General features: G+C 31.3%; 7 protein-coding genes across 7 annotated transcripts; 5 read left to right on the top strand and 2 right to left on the bottom strand.

Moving 5' to 3' along the window:
• Window positions 1-947: 947 nt before the first annotated feature.
• On the top strand, window positions 948-2,615 carry TVAGG3_0399330 (uncharacterized protein; the record flags this gene model as incomplete). The annotated part of the gene is made up of 1 exon (XM_051232654.1): window positions 948-2,615. The coding sequence occupies one exon, from the start codon at window positions 948-950 to the stop codon at window positions 2,613-2,615; it is 1,668 nt and encodes a 555-aa protein (XP_051102384.1).
• Window positions 2,616-3,557: 942 nt separating this feature from the next.
• Window positions 3,558-5,225, top strand: TVAGG3_0399320 (uncharacterized protein; the record flags this gene model as incomplete). The annotated part of the gene is made up of 1 exon (XM_051232653.1): window positions 3,558-5,225. The coding sequence occupies one exon, from the start codon at window positions 3,558-3,560 to the stop codon at window positions 5,223-5,225; it is 1,668 nt and encodes a 555-aa protein (XP_051102383.1).
• A 943-nt stretch (window positions 5,226-6,168) lies between these two features.
• Window positions 6,169-7,836, top strand: TVAGG3_0399310 (uncharacterized protein; the record flags this gene model as incomplete). Its single annotated transcript, XM_051232652.1, has 1 exon — window positions 6,169-7,836. One exon carries the CDS (start codon window positions 6,169-6,171, stop codon window positions 7,834-7,836), a length of 1,668 nt encoding a protein of 555 aa, XP_051102382.1.
• A 943-nt stretch (window positions 7,837-8,779) lies between these two features.
• Window positions 8,780-10,447, top strand: TVAGG3_0399300 (uncharacterized protein; the record flags this gene model as incomplete). Its single annotated transcript, XM_051232651.1, has 1 exon — window positions 8,780-10,447. The coding sequence occupies one exon, from the start codon at window positions 8,780-8,782 to the stop codon at window positions 10,445-10,447; it is 1,668 nt and encodes a 555-aa protein (XP_051102381.1).
• A 1,082-nt stretch (window positions 10,448-11,529) lies between these two features.
• Window positions 11,530-12,894, top strand: TVAGG3_0399290 (uncharacterized protein; the record flags this gene model as incomplete). The annotated part of the gene is made up of 1 exon (XM_051232650.1): window positions 11,530-12,894. The coding sequence occupies one exon, from the start codon at window positions 11,530-11,532 to the stop codon at window positions 12,892-12,894; it is 1,365 nt and encodes a 454-aa protein (XP_051102380.1).
• Window positions 12,895-16,225: 3,331 nt separating this feature from the next.
• TVAGG3_0399280 (uncharacterized protein) lies at window positions 16,226-16,465 on the bottom strand (the record flags this gene model as incomplete). The annotated part of the gene is made up of 1 exon (XM_051232649.1): window positions 16,226-16,465. One exon carries the CDS (start codon window positions 16,463-16,465, stop codon window positions 16,226-16,228), a length of 240 nt encoding a protein of 79 aa, XP_051102379.1.
• Window positions 16,466-21,654: 5,189 nt separating this feature from the next.
• Window positions 21,655-21,882, bottom strand: TVAGG3_0399270 (immunoglobulins domain-containing protein; the record flags this gene model as incomplete). Its single annotated transcript, XM_051232648.1, has 1 exon — window positions 21,655-21,882. The coding sequence occupies one exon, from the start codon at window positions 21,880-21,882 to the stop codon at window positions 21,655-21,657; it is 228 nt and encodes a 75-aa protein (XP_051102378.1).
• Between the last annotated feature and the right edge of the window lie 1,222 nt (window positions 21,883-23,104).

The raw sequence follows: 23,104 nt of genomic DNA, 5'->3' as shown, positions 1-23,104 counted from the left end.
ATAAAAAAATTCGGAGAATAAATTAAATTTTATGCTTTAAACACACTTTTTAAAATTACTTATAAATTATCTTTCAACAAGTTGAAATTACTCAATCTAGGATTGTTTTTCATGTGAAATTCTTGTTGTGCAACTAAATCTTAATTGCCAACTTGGAATAAAGATCATAGAACAAGACAAGCTTTTTTATAAATGAAGCATCTAATTAATAAACATTACTAATAAATTTTTTTTCAAATGATCCCATAACATAAGTTACCAATTGATGAGTATATAATGCTGCAATGATATCTTCCCATCTCAAAAATAAAGGAGAATGAATAATGACTCCCGTTTGTTACTATAAAAAATCTGCCAGCTAAAAAAACAGTTATTTTGTCTCATTACTCATCAGATTTATTCGTTTTTCTTGACATTATCATCAAGGGTCCATCAATATATAATGACATATGGATGTGTATATACAGGAATTATAGTTCAATTTTCATGGCTAAAAATAAATGACAAGAAGTAGAATGTCAGATTATTTCAAAATTTCTGACATACATAATTAATGTGAAATTTTTAAAATTATATATTGAACTGGAATTTTCGAATGAATAAATAAACTCAATCATTAAATTTGACACAGATAATAAGTAGTCATTCAGATTTGCATCTATTATTTTTAGTTATTAAATCAAATTGAGCATTTTTTATTTGAACTGACATTGGGCAAAGAACTTTCAATTTTATAGCTTTTTTATTTTTTATTTTTTCACAAAAAATTGAGAGGATCATCTTGACATTATACAAGGTGATTATAACTATAGAAAATCAATCATAAGGTATAATAATATGAAATATTATCGATTCATATGTATAGATGACTTTGAAAAACGACTCAAAATGTTTCTGAAATATTTATATTTGAATACTTTTATAAAATCATTTTACCATTTTTTTAAATGTTTTCCATATTACTTGCACAACTTTCTCTTTCAGTTTCAGGCAAAGTTGTTGGGGATAATTCGTACATGATTTATGATAAGGACGGAAGGGAGAATTATGAAATAATTAAAGAACCTTATACAAAAGTCAGAATAGATGGTGTTACAAAAAACATTAAAGAAGCCACTGATTTAGGCTACTCCGTTGAAATTTATAATGATGAAAATTCAGATTATGTTATTATTTCACAGACAATTACCAACAAAGGCTCAACGGAAAAGAAAATTGACCTTTGCACAGCATTGAATTTAAAAGATTCTATAGATAATGTTGAAGCATCATCCCTTACAAACTTTGGTTATTATCTTTGGTGGGATCAAACAAATGATCTGACACTAGTTCTGCAAAATCATCCTTGGGTTACAGATATCAGTGCCCAAGACTTTGGAATAGAACCTGAGCCAAGATTCTTCACGAACAATGAGAAAATTTTAGAATACGACTCTGGATTTCCTGAAATTCAATGGATCTCATTCTCATGGCTCAACAAGTATATCCAACCAGGAAAGTCTATCACACTTTCTTACATGTTTTATGAAGAGACATATCAACCGCCATTACTTAAACTTGATAAATCTCTGATTTCAGAAGAAACAGATTCCACTGAAGTAATTCAAGTAAAGGGAAGTTTTTATTTCTTAGTTGAACCATACACGGTAGAAGCAGGTTGGGAAATTCATGATTCAAAAGATAAGATAATCAAATATGGCAGCCTTGGCAAATTTACAGTTTCAGAAAAACAAACAAGTATGGATTTTGATGTGTCAATCACACCACCAACAGAACTTGGAAAGTACACATTATATGTTTACACATATACTAATGGTCTTGGCTCATTGCTTTATGAAGAATTCACAATTACAGTTGTTCCACCAAATTATAGACCAAAGTTATACATTGTTCCATCTGAATACCTATATTACATTCCAGATTCTGAAGTTTCTTTCTTGGCTTCAGTCTACGATCAAGATTCAGGTGATAAACCACTCACAGCAAAGGTTTTCTTCAACAATGCAGAAGTTGCAACACAAGAAGTTGCAAACAGCAAAGATCTTAAGACATTCAAATTCAAAGTTCCAAAAGACACAGCAGCAGGTGAATATGAAGTCAAAGTCACAGCTACAGATGGCAAGAAGATTGGAACAAAGAAGTTCACAATCACAATCAAGAATAACACAGTTCTCACAATCTATTTCGAACCAAAACTTAATGCCACATACAACAAAGGCGACAAGGTCAACTTCACAGCTGTCATCAATGATCCAGATACAAACTTCGATAACAAGTTCACTGTTTCTCTGTTCTACAACGATAAAGTCAAGAAGACGATCACATCAACTAACGATGCAGGATTAGTCAGAGTTCCACTTGATTTCACCATCCCAACAACAGAAACAAACACAACAGCCGAAATCAAGATCGTAGTCACAACACCAACCGAATCCTCTGAAAAATTAACAAATATCAACATCTATCAAGATGTTATCGCAAGTGATTCTGCAACAGGAAAGATTGCTACAAAGGAAGCTAAAAAGAAGACCGCCCTTGTTGCAGTTCTCTGTGTCTTAGCTGTCATTGCTGTTGTTGTTGCGGTAGTCGTTATTATTCTTTGGCTGAGAAAATAAAAAAATTCGGAGAATAAATTAAATTTTATGCTTTAAACACACTTTTTAAAATTACTTATAAATTATCTTTCAACAAGTTGAAATTACTCAATCTAGGATTGTTTTTCATGTGAAATTCTTGTTGTGCAACTAAATCTTAATTGCCAACTTGGAATAAAGATCATAGAACAAGACAAGCTTTTTTATAAATGAAGCATCTAATTAATAAACATTACTAATAAATTTTTTTTCAAATGATCCCATAACATAAGTTACCAATTGATGAGTATATAATGCTGCAATGATATCTTCCCATCTCAAAAATAAAGGAGAATGAATAATGACTCCCGTTTGTTACTATAAAAAATCTGCCAGCTAAAAAAACAGTTATTTTGTCTCATTACTCATCAGATTTATTCGTTTTTCTTGACATTATCATCAAGGGTCCATCAATATATAATGACATATGGATGTGTATATACAGGAATTATAGTTCAATTTTCATGGCTAAAAATAAATGACAAGAAGTAGAATGTCAGATTATTTCAAAATTTCTGACATACATAATTAATGTGAAATTTTTAAAATTATATATTGAACTGGAATTTTCGAATGAATAAATAAACTCAATCATTAAATTTGACACAGATAATAAGTAGTCATTCAGATTTGCATCTATTATTTTTAGTTATTAAATCAAATTGAGCATTTTTTATTTGAACTGACATTGGGCAAAGAACTTTCAATTTTATAGCTTTTTTATTTTTTATTTTTTCACAAAAAATTGAGAGGATCATCTTGACATTATACAAGGTGATTATAACTATAGAAAATCAATCATAAGGTATAATAATATGAAATATTATCGATTCATATGTATAGATGACTTTGAAAAACGACTCAAAATGTTTCTGAAATATTTATATTTGAATACTTTTATAAAATCATTTTACCATTTTTTAAATGTTTTCCATATTACTTGCACAACTTTCTCTTTCAGTTTCAGGCAAAGTTGTTGGGGATAATTCGTACATGATTTATGATAAGGACGGAAGGGAGAATTATGAAATAATTAAAGAACCTTATACAAAAGTCAGAATAGATGGTGTTACAAAAAACATTAAAGAAGCCACTGATTTAGGCTACTCCGTTGAAATTTATAATGATGAAAATTCAGATTATGTTATTATTTCACAGACAATTACCAACAAAGGCTCAACGGAAAAGAAAATTGACCTTTGCACAGCATTGAATTTAAAAGATTCTATAGATAATGTTGAAGCATCATCCCTTACAAACTTTGGTTATTATCTTTGGTGGGATCAAACAAATGATCTGACACTAGTTCTGCAAAATCATCCTTGGGTTACAGATATCAGTGCCCAAGACTTTGGAATAGAACCTGAGCCAAGATTCTTCACGAACAATGAGAAAATTTTAGAATACGACTCTGGATTTCCTGAAATTCAATGGATCTCATTCTCATGGCTCAACAAGTATATCCAACCAGGAAAGTCTATCACACTTTCTTACATGTTTTATGAAGAGACATATCAACCGCCATTACTTAAACTTGATAAATCTCTGATTTCAGAAGAAACAGATTCCACTGAAGTAATTCAAGTAAAGGGAAGTTTTTATTTCTTAGTTGAACCATACACGGTAGAAGCAGGTTGGGAAATTCATGATTCAAAAGATAAGATAATCAAATATGGCAGCCTTGGCAAATTTACAGTTTCAGAAAAACAAACAAGTATGGATTTTGATGTGTCAATCACACCACCAACAGAACTTGGAAAGTACACATTATATGTTTACACATATACTAATGGTCTTGGCTCATTGCTTTATGAAGAATTCACAATTACAGTTGTTCCACCAAATTATAGACCAAAGTTATACATTGTTCCATCTGAATACCTATATTACATTCCAGATTCTGAAGTTTCTTTCTTGGCTTCAGTCTACGATCAAGATTCAGGTGATAAACCACTCACAGCAAAGGTTTTCTTCAACAATGCAGAAGTTGCAACACAAGAAGTTGCAAACAGCAAAGATCTTAAGACATTCAAATTCAAAGTTCCAAAAGACACAGCAGCAGGTGAATATGAAGTCAAAGTCACAGCTACAGATGGCAAGAAGATTGGAACAAAGAAGTTCACAATCACAATCAAGAATAACACAGTTCTCACAATCTATTTCGAACCAAAACTTAATGCCACATACAACAAAGGCGACAAGGTCAACTTCACAGCTGTCATCAATGATCCAGATACAAACTTCGATAACAAGTTCACTGTTTCTCTGTTCTACAACGATAAAGTCAAGAAGACGATCACATCAACTAACGATGCAGGATTAGTCAGAGTTCCACTTGATTTCACCATCCCAACAACAGAAACAAACACAACAGCCGAAATCAAGATCGTAGTCACAACACCAACCGAATCCTCTGAAAAATTAACAAATATCAACATCTATCAAGATGTTATCGCAAGTGATTCTGCAACAGGAAAGATTGCTACAAAGGAAGCTAAAAAGAAGACCGCCCTTGTTGCAGTTCTCTGTGTCTTAGCTGTCATTGCTGTTGTTGTTGCGGTAGTCGTTATTATTCTTTGGCTGAGAAAATAAAAAAATTCGGAGAATAAATTAAATTTTATGCTTTAAACACACTTTTTAAAATTACTTATAAATTATCTTTCAACAAGTTGAAATTACTCAATCTAGGATTGTTTTTCATGTGAAATTCTTGTTGTGCAACTAAATCTTAATTGCCAACTTGGAATAAAGATCATAGAACAAGACAAGCTTTTTTATAAATGAAGCATCTAATTAATAAACATTACTAATAAATTTTTTTTCAAATGATCCCATAACATAAGTTACCAATTGATGAGTATATAATGCTGCAATGATATCTTCCCATCTCAAAAATAAAGGAGAATGAATAATGACTCCCGTTTGTTACTATAAAAAATCTGCCAGCTAAAAAAACAGTTATTTTGTCTCATTACTCATCAGATTTATTCGTTTTTCTTGACATTATCATCAAGGGTCCATCAATATATAATGACATATGGATGTGTATATACAGGAATTATAGTTCAATTTTCATGGCTAAAAATAAATGACAAGAAGTAGAATGTCAGATTATTTCAAAATTTCTGACATACATAATTAATGTGAAATTTTTAAAATTATATATTGAACTGGAATTTTCGAATGAATAAATAAACTCAATCATTAAATTTGACACAGATAATAAGTAGTCATTCAGATTTGCATCTATTATTTTTAGTTATTAAATCAAATTGAGCATTTTTTATTTGAACTGACATTGGGCAAAGAACTTTCAATTTTATAGCTTTTTTATTTTTTATTTTTTCACAAAAAATTGAGAGGATCATCTTGACATTATACAAGGTGATTATAACTATAGAAAATCAATCATAAGGTATAATAATATGAAATATTATCGATTCATATGTATAGATGACTTTGAAAAACGACTCAAAATGTTTCTGAAATATTTATATTTGAATACTTTTATAAAATCATTTTACCATTTTTTTAAATGTTTTCCATATTACTTGCACAACTTTCTCTTTCAGTTTCAGGCAAAGTTGTTGGGGATAATTCGTACATGATTTATGATAAGGACGGAAGGGAGAATTATGAAATAATTAAAGAACCTTATACAAAAGTCAGAATAGATGGTGTTACAAAAAACATTAAAGAAGCCACTGATTTAGGCTACTCCGTTGAAATTTATAATGATGAAAATTCAGATTATGTTATTATTTCACAGACAATTACCAACAAAGGCTCAACGGAAAAGAAAATTGACCTTTGCACAGCATTGAATTTAAAAGATTCTATAGATAATGTTGAAGCATCATCCCTTACAAACTTTGGTTATTATCTTTGGTGGGATCAAACAAATGATCTGACACTAGTTCTGCAAAATCATCCTTGGGTTACAGATATCAGTGCCCAAGACTTTGGAATAGAACCTGAGCCAAGATTCTTCACGAACAATGAGAAAATTTTAGAATACGACTCTGGATTTCCTGAAATTCAATGGATCTCATTCTCATGGCTCAACAAGTATATCCAACCAGGAAAGTCTATCACACTTTCTTACATGTTTTATGAAGAGACATATCAACCGCCATTACTTAAACTTGATAAATCTCTGATTTCAGAAGAAACAGATTCCACTGAAGTAATTCAAGTAAAGGGAAGTTTTTATTTCTTAGTTGAACCATACACGGTAGAAGCAGGTTGGGAAATTCATGATTCAAAAGATAAGATAATCAAATATGGCAGCCTTGGCAAATTTACAGTTTCAGAAAAACAAACAAGTATGGATTTTGATGTGTCAATCACACCACCAACAGAACTTGGAAAGTACACATTATATGTTTACACATATACTAATGGTCTTGGCTCATTGCTTTATGAAGAATTCACAATTACAGTTGTTCCACCAAATTATAGACCAAAGTTATACATTGTTCCATCTGAATACCTATATTACATTCCAGATTCTGAAGTTTCTTTCTTGGCTTCAGTCTACGATCAAGATTCAGGTGATAAACCACTCACAGCAAAGGTTTTCTTCAACAATGCAGAAGTTGCAACACAAGAAGTTGCAAACAGCAAAGATCTTAAGACATTCAAATTCAAAGTTCCAAAAGACACAGCAGCAGGTGAATATGAAGTCAAAGTCACAGCTACAGATGGCAAGAAGATTGGAACAAAGAAGTTCACAATCACAATCAAGAATAACACAGTTCTCACAATCTATTTCGAACCAAAACTTAATGCCACATACAACAAAGGCGACAAGGTCAACTTCACAGCTGTCATCAATGATCCAGATACAAACTTCGATAACAAGTTCACTGTTTCTCTGTTCTACAACGATAAAGTCAAGAAGACGATCACATCAACTAACGATGCAGGATTAGTCAGAGTTCCACTTGATTTCACCATCCCAACAACAGAAACAAACACAACAGCCGAAATCAAGATCGTAGTCACAACACCAACCGAATCCTCTGAAAAATTAACAAATATCAACATCTATCAAGATGTTATCGCAAGTGATTCTGCAACAGGAAAGATTGCTACAAAGGAAGCTAAAAAGAAGACCGCCCTTGTTGCAGTTCTCTGTGTCTTAGCTGTCATTGCTGTTGTTGTTGCGGTAGTCGTTATTATTCTTTGGCTGAGAAAATAAAAAAATTCGGAGAATAAATTAAATTTTATGCTTTAAACACACTTTTTAAAATTACTTATAAATTATCTTTCAACAAGTTGAAATTACTCAATCTAGGATTGTTTTTCATGTGAAATTCTTGTTGTGCAACTAAATCTTAATTGCCAACTTGGAATAAAGATCATAGAACAAGACAAGCTTTTTTATAAATGAAGCATCTAATTAATAAACATTACTAATAAATTTTTTTTCAAATGATCCCATAACATAAGTTACCAATTGATGAGTATATAATGCTGCAATGATATCTTCCCATCTCAAAAATAAAGGAGAATGAATAATGACTCCCGTTTGTTACTATAAAAAATCTGCCAGCTAAAAAAACAGTTATTTTGTCTCATTACTCATCAGATTTATTCGTTTTTCTTGACATTATCATCAAGGGTCCATCAATATATAATGACATATGGATGTGTATATACAGGAATTATAGTTCAATTTTCATGGCTAAAAATAAATGACAAGAAGTAGAATGTCAGATTATTTCAAAATTTCTGACATACATAATTAATGTGAAATTTTTAAAATTATATATTGAACTGGAATTTTCGAATGAATAAATAAACTCAATCATTAAATTTGACACAGATAATAAGTAGTCATTCAGATTTGCATCTATTATTTTTAGTTATTAAATCAAATTGAGCATTTTTTATTTGAACTGACATTGGGCAAAGAACTTTCAATTTTATAGCTTTTTTATTTTTTATTTTTTCACAAAAAATTGAGAGGATCATCTTGACATTATACAAGGTGATTATAACTATAGAAAATCAATCATAAGGTATAATAATATGAAATATTATCGATTCATATGTATAGATGACTTTGAAAAACGACTCAAAATGTTTCTGAAATATTTATATTTGAATACTTTTATAAAATCATTTTACCATTTTTTTAAATGTTTTCCATATTACTTGCACAACTTTCTCTTTCAGTTTCAGGCAAAGTTGTTGGGGATAATTCGTACATGATTTATGATAAGGACGGAAGGGAGAATTATGAAATAATTAAAGAACCTTATACAAAAGTCAGAATAGATGGTGTTACAAAAAACATTAAAGAAGCCACTGATTTAGGCTACTCCGTTGAAATTTATAATGATGAAAATTCAGATTATGTTATTATTTCACAGACAATTACCAACAAAGGCTCAACGGAAAAGAAAATTGACCTTTGCACAGCATTGAATTTAAAAGATTCTATAGATAATGTTGAAGCATCATCCCTTACAAACTTTGGTTATTATCTTTGGTGGGATCAAACAAATGATCTGACACTAGTTCTGCAAAATCATCCTTGGGTTACAGATATCAGTGCCCAAGACTTTGGAATAGAACCTGAGCCAAGATTCTTCACGAACAATGAGAAAATTTTAGAATACGACTCTGGATTTCCTGAAATTCAATGGATCTCATTCTCATGGCTCAACAAGTATATCCAACCAGGAAAGTCTATCACACTTTCTTACATGTTTTATGAAGAGACATATCAACCGCCATTACTTAAACTTGATAAATCTCTGATTTCAGAAGAAACAGATTCCACTGAAGTAATTCAAGTAAAGGGAAGTTTTTATTTCTTAGTTGAACCATACACGGTAGAAGCAGGTTGGGAAATTCATGATTCAAAAGATAAGATAATCAAATATGGCAGCCTTGGCAAATTTACAGTTTCAGAAAAACAAACAAGTATGGATTTTGATGTGTCAATCACACCACCAACAGAACTTGGAAAGTACACATTATATGTTTACACATATACTAATGGTCTTGGCTCATTGCTTTATGAAGAATTCACAATTACAGTTGTTCCACCAAATTATAGACCAAAGTTATACATTGTTCCATCTGAATACCTATATTACATTCCAGATTCTGAAGTTTCTTTCTTGGCTTCAGTCTACGATCAAGATTCAGGTGATAAACCACTCACAGCAAAGGTTTTCTTCAACAATGCAGAAGTTGCAACACAAGAAGTTGCAAACAGCAAAGATCTTAAGACATTCAAATTCAAAGTTCCAAAAGACACAGCAGCAGGTGAATATGAAGTCAAAGTCACAGCTACAGATGGCAAGAAGATTGGAACAAAGAAGTTCACAATCACAATCAAGAATAACACAGTTCTCACAATCTATTTCGAACCAAAACTTAATGCCACATACAACAAAGGCGACAAGGTCAACTTCACAGCTGTCATCAATGATCCAGATACAAACTTCGATAACAAGTTCACTGTTTCTCTGTTCTACAACGATAAAGTCAAGAAGACGATCACATCAACTAACGATGCAGGATTAGTCAGAGTTCCACTTGATTTCACCATCCCAACAACAGAAACAAACACAACAGCCGAAATCAAGATCGTAGTCACAACACCAACCGAATCCTCTGAAAAATTAACAAATATCAACATCTATCAAGATGTTATCGCAAGTGATTCTGCAACAGGAAAGATTGCTACAAAGGAAGCTAAAAAGAAGACCGCCCTTGTTGCAGTTCTCTGTGTCTTAGCTGTCATTGCTGTTGTTGTTGCGGTAGTCGTTATTATTCTTTGGCTGAGAAAATAAAAAAATTCGGAGAATAAATTAAATTTTATGCTTTAAACACACTTTTTAAAATTACTTATAAATTATCTTTCAACAAGTTGAAATTACTCAATCTAGGATTGTTTTTCATGTGAAATTCTTGTTGTGCAACTAAATCTTAATTGCCAACTTGGAATAAAGATCATAGAACAAGACAAGCTTTTTTATAAATGAAGCATCTAATTAATAAACATTACTAATAAATTTTTTTTCAAATGATCCCATAACATAAGTTACCAATTGATGAGTATATAATGCTGCAATGATATCTTCCCATCTCAAAAATAAAGGAGAATTGAATAATGACTCCCGTTTGTTACTATAAAAAATCTGCCAGCTAAAAAAACAGTTATTTTGTCTCATTACTCATCAGATTTATTCGTTTTCTTGACATTATCATCAAGGGTCCATCAATATATAATGACATATGGATGTGTATATACAGGAATTATAGTTCAATTTTCATGGCTAAAAATAAATGACAAGAAGTAGAATGTCAGATTATTTCAAAATTTCTGACATACATAATTAATGTGAAATTTTTAAAATTATATATTGAACTGGAATTTTCGAATGAATAAATAAACTCAATCATTAAATTTGACACAGATAATAAGTAGTCATTCAGATTTGCATCTATTATTTTTAGTTATTAAATCAAATTGAGCATTTTTTATTTGAACTGACATTGGGCAAAGAACTTTCAATTTTATAGCTTTTTTATTTTTTATTTTTTCACAAAAAATTGAGAGGATCATCTTGACATTATACAAGGTGATTATAACTATAGAAAATCAATCATAAGGTATAATAATATGAAATATTATCGATTCATATGTATAGATGACTTTGAAAAACGACTCAAAATGTTTCTGAAATATTTATATTTGAATACTTTTATAAAATCATTTTACCATTTTTTTAAATGTTTTCCATATTACTTGCACAACTTTCTCTTTCAGTTTCAGGCAAAGTTGTTGGGGATAATTCGTACATGATTTATGATAAGGACGGAAGGGAGAATTATGAAATAATTAAAGAACCTTATACAAAAGTCAGAATAGATGGTGTTACAAAAAAACATTAAAGAAGCCACTGATTTAGGCTACTCCGTTGAAATTTATAATGATGAAAATTCAGATTATGTTATTATTTCACAGACAATTACCAACAAAGGCTCAACGGAAAAGAAAATTGACCTTTGCACAGCATTGAATTTAAAAGATTCTATAGATAATGTTGAAGCATCATCCCTTACAAACTTTGGTTATTATCTTTGGTGGGATCAAACAAATGATCTGACACTAGTTCTGCAAAATCATCCTTGGGTTACAGATATCAGTGCCCAAGACTTTGGAATAGAACCTGAGCCAAGATTCTTCACGAACAATGAGAAAATTTTAGAATACGACTCTGGATTTCCTGAAATTCAATGGATCTCATTCTCATGGCTCAACAAGTATATCCAACCAGGAAAGTCTATCACACTTTCTTACATGTTTTATGAAGAGACATATCAACCGCCATTACTTAAACTTGATAAATCTCTGATTTCAGAAGAAACAGATTCCACTGAAGTAATTCAAGTAAAGGGAAGTTTTTATTTCTTAGTTGAACCATACACGGTAGAAGCAGGTTGGGAAATTCATGATTCAAAAGATAAGATAATCAAATATGGCAGCCTTGGCAAATTTACAGTTTCAGAAAAACAAACAAGTATGGATTTTGATGTGTCAATCACACCACCAACAGAACTTGGAAAGTACACATTATATGTTTACACATATACTAATGGTCTTGGCTCATTGCTTTATGAAGAATTCACAATTACAGTTGTTCCACCAAATTATAGACCAAAGTTATACATTGTTCCATCTGAATACCTATATTACATTCCAGATTCTGAAGTTTCTTTCTTGGCTTCAGTCTACGATCAAGATTCAGGTGATAAACCACTCACAGCAAAGGTTTTCTTCAACAATGCAGAAGTTGCAACACAAGAAGTTGCAAACAGCAAAGATCTTAAGACATTCAAATTCAAAGTTCCAAAAGACACAGCAGCAGGTGAATATGAAGTCAAAGTCACAGCTACAGATGGCAAGAAGATTGGAACAAAGAAGTTCACAATCACAATCAAGAATAACACAGTTCTCACAATCTATTTCGAACCAAAACTTAATGCCACATACAACAAAGGCGACAAGGTCAACTTCACAGCTGTCATCAATGATCCAGATACAAACTTCGATAACAAGTTCACTGTTTCTCTGTTCTACAACGATAAAGTCAAGAAGACGATCACATCAACTAACGATGCAGGATTAGTCAGAGTTCCACTTGATTTCACCATCCCAACAACAGAAACAAACACAACAGCCGAAATCAAGATCGTAGTCACAACACCACAACCGAATCCTCTGAAAAATTAACAAATATCAACATCTATCAAGATGTTATCGCAAGTGATTCTGCAACAGGAAAGATTGCTACAAAGGAAGCTAAAAAGAAGACCGCCCTTGTTGCAGTTCTCTGTGTCTTAGCTGTCATTGCTGTTGTTGTTGCGGTAGTCGTTATTATTCTTTGGCTGAGAAAATAAAAAAATTCGGAGAATAAATTAAATTTTATGCTTTAAACACACTTTTTTAAAATTACTTATAAATTATCTTTCAACAAGTTGAAATTACTCAATCTAGGATTGTTTTTCATGTGAAATTCTTGTTGTGCAACTAAAAAGTAATTTCAACTTGTTGAAAGATAATTTATAAGTAATTTTTAAAAGTGTGTTTAAAAGCATAAAATTTAAATTTATTCTCCGAATTTTTTTTTATTTTCTCAGCCAAAAGAATAATAACGACTGACCGCAACACAACAAGCAATGACAGCTAAGACACAGAGAACTGCAACAAGGGCGGTCTTCTTTTTAGGCTTCCTTTGTAGAAATCTTCTGTTGCCAGAATCATTGCGATATACATCTTGATAGATGTGATTATTTGTTAATTTTTCGAGGATTTGGTTGGTGTCGTGACTACGAATCTTGATTTCGGCTGTTGTGTTTGTTCTGTTGTTGGGATTGTGAAATCAAGTGGAACTCTGACTAATCCTGAATAAGTTAGTTGATGTGATGTCTTCTTGACTTTTATCGTTGAGAACAGAAGAAACAGTGAACCTTGTTATCGAAGTTTGTATCGATCATTGAATGACAGCTGTGAAGTTGAACCTTGTCGCCTTGTGTATGTGGCATTAAAGTGTTGGTTCGAAATAGATTTGTGGGAACTGTGTTATCCTTGATTGTGATTGTGAACTCTTGTTCCAATCTTCTTGCCATCTGTAGCTGTGACTTTGACTTCAATATTCACAACTGCTGCTGTGTCTTTGGAACTTTGATTTTGAATGTCCTTAAGATCTTTGCTGTTTGCAAATTCTTGTGTTGCAACTTCTCATTGTTGAAGAAAACCTTGCTGTGAGTGGTTTATCACCTGAATCTTTAGATCGTAAAGACTGAAGCCAAAAAAGAAATCTTCAGAACTGGATGTAATATAAGGTAATTCAGATGAAATGTATAATTTGGTCTATAATTATGGTGGAACAAACTTTGAATTGTGAATTCTTTCATAAAGCAAACATGAGCCAAGACATTAGTATAATGTGTAACATATAATGTGTACTTTCCAAGTTCTGTTGTGGTCGTGATTGACACAGTCAAAATCCATACTTGTTTGTTTTCTGAAACTGTAAATTTTGCCAAGGCTGCCATATTTGTTATACTTAATCTTTTGAATTCATGAATTTCCCAACGCTTCTAACCGTGTATGGTTCAACTAAGAAATAAAAAAACTTCCCTTTATACTTGAATTACTTCAGTGGATCTGTTTCTTACTGAAATACAGAGATTTATCAAGTTTAAGTAATGGCGGTTGATATGTCTTTCATAAAACATTAAGAAAGTGTGATAGACTTTCCTGGTTGGATAACTATTTGTTGAGCCATGAGAATGAGATCCAGTGAATTTTCAGGAAATACCAGAGTCGTATTATAAAATTTTCTCATTGTTCGTGAAGAATCTTGGCTCAGGTTCTATTCCAAAGTTCTTGGGCACTGATATCTGTATACCAAGGATGATTTCTGCAGAACTAGTGTCAGATCATTTGGTTTGATCTCCACCAAAGATAATAACCAAAGTTTGTATGGGATGAGTGCTTCAACATTAATCTATAGAATCTTTTAAATTCATATGCTGTGCAAAGGTCATATTTTCTTTTCCGTTGAGGCCTTTGTTGTAATTGTCTGTGAATAAAACATAACTGAATTTTCCATCATTAAAAATTTCAACGATAGTAGCCCAAATCAGTGCTCTTTAATGTTTTTTGTTAACACCATCTATCTGAACTTTTGTATAAGGTATCTTAATTATTTCATAATTCTCCCTTCCTGTCCTTATCATAAATTCATTACGAATTATCGCACCAACTAACTTTGCCTGAAACTGAACAGAAAAGTTGTGCAAGTAATATGAAAACATTAAAAAAAAATGGTAAATGATTTATAAAGTATTCCAAATATAAATATTTCAGAAACATTTTGAGTCGTTTTCCAAAGTCATCTATACATTATGAATCGATAATATTCATATATTATACCTTATGATTGATTTTCTATAGTTATATCACCTTGTATAATGTCAAGATGATCCTCTCAATTTTGTGAAAAATAAAAAATAAAAAAGCTATAAAATTGAAAGTTCTTTGCCCAATGTCAGTTCAAATAAAAAATGCTCAATTTGATTAATAATACTAAAATAATAGATGCAAATCTGAATGACTACTTATTATCTGTGTCAAATTTAATGATTGAGTTTTTTATTCATTCGAAAATTCCAGTTCAATATATAATTTTAAAAATTTTCACATTAATTATGTAATGTCAGAAATTTTGAAAATAATCTGACATTCTACTTCTTGTCATTTATTTTTAGCCATGAAAATTGAACTATAATTCCTGTATATAACACATCCATATGTCATTATATATTGATATGGACCCTTGATGATAAGTTAAGAAAAAACGAATAAATCTGATGATAATGAAGACAAAATAACTGTTTTTTTAGCTGGCAAGTTTTTTAATAGTAACAAACGGGAGTCATTATTCATTCTCCTTTATTTTTGAGATGGGAAGATATCATTGCAGCATTATTAACTCATCAATTGGTAACTTATGTTATGGGATCATTTGAAAAAAATTTATTAGTAATGTTTAATTAATTAGATGCTTCATTTATAAAAAAGCTGTCTTGTTCACTAATGATCTTTATTTCCAATTTGGCAATTAAAGATTTTAGTTGCACAACAAGAATTTCACAATGAAAACAATCCTAGATTGATTAATTTCAACTTGTTGAAAGATAATTTATAAGTAAGTTTTAAAAAGTGTGTTTTAAAGCATAAAATTTAAATTTATTCTCCGAATTTTTTTATTTTCTCAGCCAAAGCAATAATAACGAACTACCGCAACAAACAACAGCCAATGACAGCTAAGACACAGAGAACTGCAACAAGGGCGGTCTTCTTTTTAGCTTCCTTTGTAGCAATCTTTCCTGTTGCAGAATCACTTGCGATAAGCATCTTGATAGATGTTTGATATTTTGTTTAATTTTTCAGAGGATTCGGTTGGTGTTGGACTACGATCTTGATTTCGCTGTTGTGTTTGTTTCTGTTGTTGGGATGGTGAAATCAAGTGGAAACTCTGACTAATCCTGCATCGTTAGTTGATGTGATCGTCTTCTTGACTTTTATCGTTGTAGAACAGAGAAACAGTGAACTTGTTATCGAAGTTTGTATCTGGATCATTGATGACAGCTGTGAAGTTGACCTTGTCCCTTTGTTGTATGTGCATTAAGTTTTGGTTCGAAATAGATTGTGAGAACTGTGTTATTCTGATTGGTGATTGTGAACTTCTTTGTTCCAATCTTCTTGCCATCTGTAGCTGTGACTTTGACTTCATATTCACCTGCTGCTGTGTCTTTTGAACTTTGAATTTGAATGTCTAAAGATCTTTGCTGTTTTGCAAATTCTTGTGTTGTCAACTTTCTGCATTGTTGAAGAAAACCTTTGCTGTGAGTGGTTAATCACCTGAAATCTTGATGTAGACTTGAAGCCAAGAAAGAAACTTCAGAATCTGGAATGTAATATAGGTATTCAGATGGAACAATGTATAAACTTGTGGTCATAATTTGGTGGAACAACTGTAATTGTGAATTCTTCATAAAGCAATGAGCCAAGACCATTAGTATATGTGTAACAATATAATGTGTACTTTCCAAGTTCTGTTGGTGGTGTGATTGACACATCAAAATCATACTTGTTTGTTTTTTCTGAAACTGTAAATTTGCCAAGGCTGCCATAATTTGATTATCTTCTTTTTTGAATCATGAATTTCCCAACCTGCTTCTACCTGTGTATGGTTCAACTAAGAAATAAAAACTTCCCTTTAACTTGAATTACTTCAGTGAATCTGTTTCTTCTGAAATCAGAGATTTAATCAAGTTTAAGTAATGGCGGTGATATGTCTTCTTCATAAAACATGTAAGAAAGTGTGATAGACTTTCCTGGTTGGATATACTTGTTGACCATGAGAATGAATCCATGAATTCAGGAAATCCAGAGTCGATCTAACAATTTTCTCATTGTTCGTGAAGAATCTTGGCTCAGGTTCTATTCCAAAGTCTTGGGCACTGAATATCTGTAACCCAAGGATGATTTGCAAGAACTAGTGTCAGACATTTGTTTGATCCCACCAAAGATAATAACCAAAGTTTGTAAGGCATGATGCTTTCAACATTATCTAATAGAATCTTTTAAATTCAATGCTGTGCAAAGGTCAATTTTCTTTTCCGTTGAGCCTTTGTTGGTAATTGTCTGTGAAATAATAACATAATCTGAATTTTCATCATTATAAATTTCAACGGAGTAGCCCTAATCAGTGGCTTCTTTAATGTTTTTTGTAACACCATCTATTCTGACTTTTGTTATAAGGTTCTTTAATTATTTCATAATTCTCCCTACCGTCCTTATCATAAATCATGTACGAATTATCCCCAACAACTTTGCCTAAACTGAAAGAGAAAGTTGTGCAAGTAATATGGAAAACATTTAAAAAAATGGGTAAAATGATTTATAAAATTATTCAAATATAAATATTTCAGAAAAAACATTTTGAGTCGTTTTTCAAGTCATCTATACAAATGAATCGATAATATTTCATATTATTATACCTTATGATTGATTTTCTATAGTTATAATCACCTTGTATAATGTCAAGATGATCCTCTCAATTTTTTGTGAAAAAATAAAAAATAAAAAAGCTATAAAATTGAAAGTTCTTTGCCCAATGTCAGTTCAAAATAAAAAATGCTCAATTTGAGTTTAATAACTAAAAATAATAGATGCAAATCTGAATGACTACTTATTATCTGTGTCAAATTTAATGATGAAGTTTATTTATTCATTCGAAAATTCCAGTTCAATATATAATTTTAAAATTTCACATTAATTATGTATGTCAGAAGTTTTGAAATAATCTGACATTCTACTTCTTGTCCATTTAATTTTTAGCACATGAAAATTGAACTATAATTCCTGTATATACACATCCATATGTCATTATATATTGATGGACCCTTGATGATAATGTCAAGAAAAAAACGAATAAAATCTGATGAGTAATGAGACAAAATAACTGTTTTTTTAGCTGGCAGATTTTTTATAGTAACAAACGGGAGTCATTATTCAATTCTCCTTTATTTTTGAGATGGGAAGATATCATTTGCAGCATTTATAATACTCATCAATTGGTAACTTATGTTTAGGGATCATTGAAAAAAAAAATTTATTAGTAATGTTTATTAATTAGATGCTTCATTTATAAAAAAGCTTGTCTTGTTCTATGATCTTTTATTCCAAGTTGGCAATTAAGATTTAGTTGCACAAAAAGAATTTCACATGAAAAACAATCCTAGATTGAGTAATTTCAACTTGTTGAAAGATAATTTATAAGTAATTTTAAAAAGTGTGTTTAAAGCATAAAATTTAATTTGATTCTCCGAATTTTTTTATTTTTCTCAGCCAAAAGAATAATAACGACTACCGCAACAACAACAGCAATGACAGCTAAGACAACAGAGAACTGCAACAAGGGCGGTCTTCTTTTAGCTTCCTTTGTAGCAATCTTTCCTGTTGCAAGAATCACATTGGCGATAACATCTTGATAGATGTTGATATTTGGTTATTTTTCAGAGGATTCGGTTGGTGTTGTGACTACGATCTTGAATTTCGGCTGTTGTGTTTGTTTCTGTTGTTTGGGATGGTGAAATCAAGTGGAACTCTGACTAATCCTGCATCGTTAGTTGATGTGATCGTCTTCTTGACTTTATCGTTGTAGACAGAGAAACAGTGAACTTGTTATCGAAGTTGTATCTGGATCATTGATGACAGCTGTGAAGTTGACCTTGTCGCCTTTGTGTATGTGGCATTAAGTTTTGGTTCGAAATAGATTGTGAGAACTGTGTTATTCTTGATTGTGATTGTGAACTTCTTTGTTCCAATTCTTGCCATCTGTAGTGTGACTTTGACTTCATATTCACCTGCTGCTGTGTCCTTTTGGAACTTTGAATTTTGAATGTCTTAAGATCTTTGCTGTTTTGCAACTTCTTGTGTTGCAACTTCTGCATTGTTGAAGAAAACCTTTGCTGTGAGTGGTTTATCACCTGAATCTGATCGTAGACTGAAGCCAGAAAGAATTCAGAATCTGAATGTAATATAGGTATTCAGATGGAACAATGTATTAACTTTGGTCTATAATTTGGTGGAAACAAACTGTAATTGTGAATTCTTGCATAAAAGCAATGAGCCAAGACCATTAGTATATGTGTAAACATATACATATGTAACTTTCCAAGTTTCGTTGGTGGTGTGATTGACACATCAAATCCATACCTTGTTTGTTTTTCTGAAAACTGTAAATTTGCCAAGGCTGCCATATGTTATTCTTATCTTTTGAATCATGAATTTCCCAACCTGCTTCTACGGTATGGTTCAACTAAGAAATAAACTCCCTTTATTTAATTACTTCAGTGGAATCTGTTTCTTCTGAATAAGAAGATTTATCAACTTTTAAGTAATGGCGTGATATATGTCCTCTTCATAAAACATGTAAGAAAGTGGATAGACTTTCCTGGTTGGAGATATACTTGTTGAGCCATGAAGAATGAGATCCATTGAATTCAGGAAATCCAGAGTCGTATTCTAAAATTTTCTCATTGTTCGTGAAGAATCTTGGCTCAGGTTCTATTCCAAAGTCTTGGGCACTGATATCTGTAACCCAAGGATGATTTTGCAGAACTAGTGTCAGATCATTTGTTTTGATCCCACCAAAGATAATAACCAAGTTTGTAAGGGATGATGCTTCAAACATTATCTATAGAATCTTTTAAATTCAATGCTGTGCAAAGTCAATTTCTTTTCCGTTGAGCTTTGTTGTAATTGGTCTGTGAAATAATAACATAATCTGAATTTTCATCATTAATAAATTTCAACGGAGTAGCCTAAATCAGTGGCTTCTTTAATGTTTTTGTAAACACCATCTATTCTGTACTTTTGTAATAAGGTTCTTTTAATTATTTCATAATTCTCCCTTCCGTCCTTATCAATAATCATGTACGAATTATCCCCAACAACTTTGCCTGAAACTGAAAGAGAAAGTTTGTGCAAGTAATATAGGAAAACATTTAAAAAAGGTAAAATGATTTTATAAAAGTATTCAAATATAAATAATTTCAGAACCATTTTGAGTCGTTTTTCAAAGTCATCTATACATATGAATCGATAATATTTCATATTATTATACCTTATGATTGATTTTCTATAGTTATAATCACCTTGTATAATGTCAATAATGATCCTCTCAATTTTTTGTGAAAAAATAAAAAAAATAAAAAAGCTATAAAATTGAAAGTTACTTTGCCCAATGTCAGTTCAAATAAAAATGCTCAATTTGATTTAATAACTAAAAAATAATAGATGCAAATCTGAATGACTACTTATTATCTGTGTCAAATTTAATGATTGAGTTTATTTATTCATTCGAAAATTCCAGTTCAATATATAATTTAAAAAAAATTTCACATTAATTATGTATGTCAGAAATTTGAAATAATCTGACATTCTACTTCTTGTCATTTATTTTTAGCCATGAAAATTGAACTATAATTCCTGTATATACACATCCATATGTCATTATATATTGATGGACCCTTGATGATAATTGTCAAGAAAAACGAATAAATCTGAATGAGTAATGAGACAAAATAACTGTTTTTTTAGCTGGCAGATTTTTTATAGTAACAAAGGGGAGTCCATATTCATTCTCCTTTATTTTTGAATGGGAAGATATCATTGCAGCATTATATACTCATCAATTGGTAACTTATGTTATGGGATCATTTGAAAAAAAATTTATTAGTAATGTTATTAATTAAGATGCTTCATCTTATAAAAAGCTTGTCTTGTTTCTATGATCTTTATTCAAGTTGGCAATTAAAGATTTAGTTGCACAACAAGAATTTCACATGAAAAACATCCTAGATTGAGTAATTTCAAACTTGTTGAAAGATAATTTATAAGTAATTTTAAAAAGTTGTGTTTAAAGATAAAATTTAATTTATTCTCCGAATTTTTTTATTTCTCAGCCAAAAGAATAATAACGACTTACCGCAACAACAACAGCAATGACAGCTAAGACACAGAGAACTGCAACAAGGGCGGTCTTCTTTTTAGCTTCCTTTGTAGCAATCTTTCCTGTTGCAGAATCACTTGCGATAACATCTTGATAGATGTTGATATTTGTTAATTTTTCAGAGGATTCGGTTGGTGTTTGATACCGATCTTGATTTTCGGCTGTTGTGTTTGTTTCTTGTTTGTGGGCATGGTAAAATCAAAGTGGAACTCTGACTAATCCTGCATCGTTAGTTGATGTGATCGTCTTCTTGACTTTATCGTTGTAGAACAGAGAAACAGTGAACTTGTTATCGAAGTTTGTATCTGCGATCATGTGATGACACGCTGTGAAGTTGACCTTGTCGCCTTTGTTGTTATGTGGCATTAAGTTTTGGTTCGAGAATAGATTGGAGAACTGTGTTATTCCTTGATTGTGATTGTGAACTTCTTTGTTCCAATCTTCTTGCCATCTGTAGCTGTGACTTTGACTTCATATTCACCTGCTGCTGTGTCTTTTGGAACTTTTGAATTTGAATGTCTTAAGATCTTTGCTGTTTGCAACTTCTTGTGTTGCAACTTCTGCATTGTTGAAGAAACCTTTGCTGTGAGTGGTTTATCACCTGAATCTTGATCGTAGACTGAAGCCAAGAAAGAAACTTCAGAATCTGGAATGTAATATAGGTATTCAGATGGAAAAATGTATAACTTTTGGTCTATAATTTTGGTGGAACAACTGTAATTGTGAATTCTTCATAAAAGCATGAAGCCAAGACCATTAGTATATAGTTGTAAACATTATATGTGTAACTTTCCAAGTTCTGTTGGTGGTGTGATTGACACATCAAAATCCATACTTGTTTGTTTTTCTGAAACTGTAAATTTTGCCAAGGCTGCCATATTTGATTATCTTATCTTTTGAATCATGAATTTCCCAACCTGCTTCTACCGTGTATGGTTCAACTAAAATGAAAAAACTTCCCTTTACTTGAAATTACTTCAGTGGAATCTGTTTCTTCTGAAATCAGAGATTTATCAACGTTTAAGTAATGGCGGTTGATATGTCTCTTCATAAACATGTAAGAAGTGTGGATAGACTTCCTGGTTGGATATACTTGTTGAGACCATGAAGAATGAGATCCATTGAATTTCAGGAAATCCAGAGTCGTATTCTAAAATTTCTCATTGTTCGTGAAGATCTTGGCTCAGGTTCTATTCCAAAGTCTTGGGCACTGATATCTGTAAACCCAAGGATGATTTGCAGAACTAGTGTCAGATCATTTGTTTGATCCCACCAAAGATAATAACCAAAGTTTGTAAGGGATGATGCTTCAACATTATCTATAGAATCTTTTAAATTCAATGCTGTGCAAAGGTCAATTTTCTTTTCCGTTGAGCCTTTGTTGGTAATTGTCCTGTGAAATAATAAATAATCTAATTTTTCATCATTATAAATTTCAACGGAGTAGCCTAAATCAGTGGCTTCTTTAATGTTTTGTGTAACACCATCTATTCTGACTTTTGGTATAAAGGTTCTTTAATTATTTCATAATTCTCCCTTCCGTCCATTATCATAAATCATGTACGAATATTCCCCAACAACTTTGCCTGAAACTGAAAGAGAAAGTTTGTGCAAGTAATATGGAAAACATTTAAAAAAATGGTAAAATGATTTTTAAAAAAATATTTCAAATATAAATATTTCAGAAAACGAATTTTTGAGTCGTTTTTCAGAAAGTCATCTATACATATGAAGATCGATAATTTTTTCATATTAATTATACCTTAATGAAATTGATTTTCTGATAGTTATAATCACCTGTATAACATGTCAAGAATGATCCCTCAATTTTTTGTGAAAAATAAAAAAATA

Source organism: Trichomonas vaginalis, chromosome V (assembly GCF_026262505.1).
Source record: "Trichomonas vaginalis G3 chromosome V, whole genome shotgun sequence".
In the NCBI taxonomy this organism is placed as follows: domain Eukaryota; phylum Parabasalia; order Trichomonadida; family Trichomonadidae; genus Trichomonas; species Trichomonas vaginalis.
This window is presented reverse-complemented; position numbering and strand designations above follow the sequence as displayed.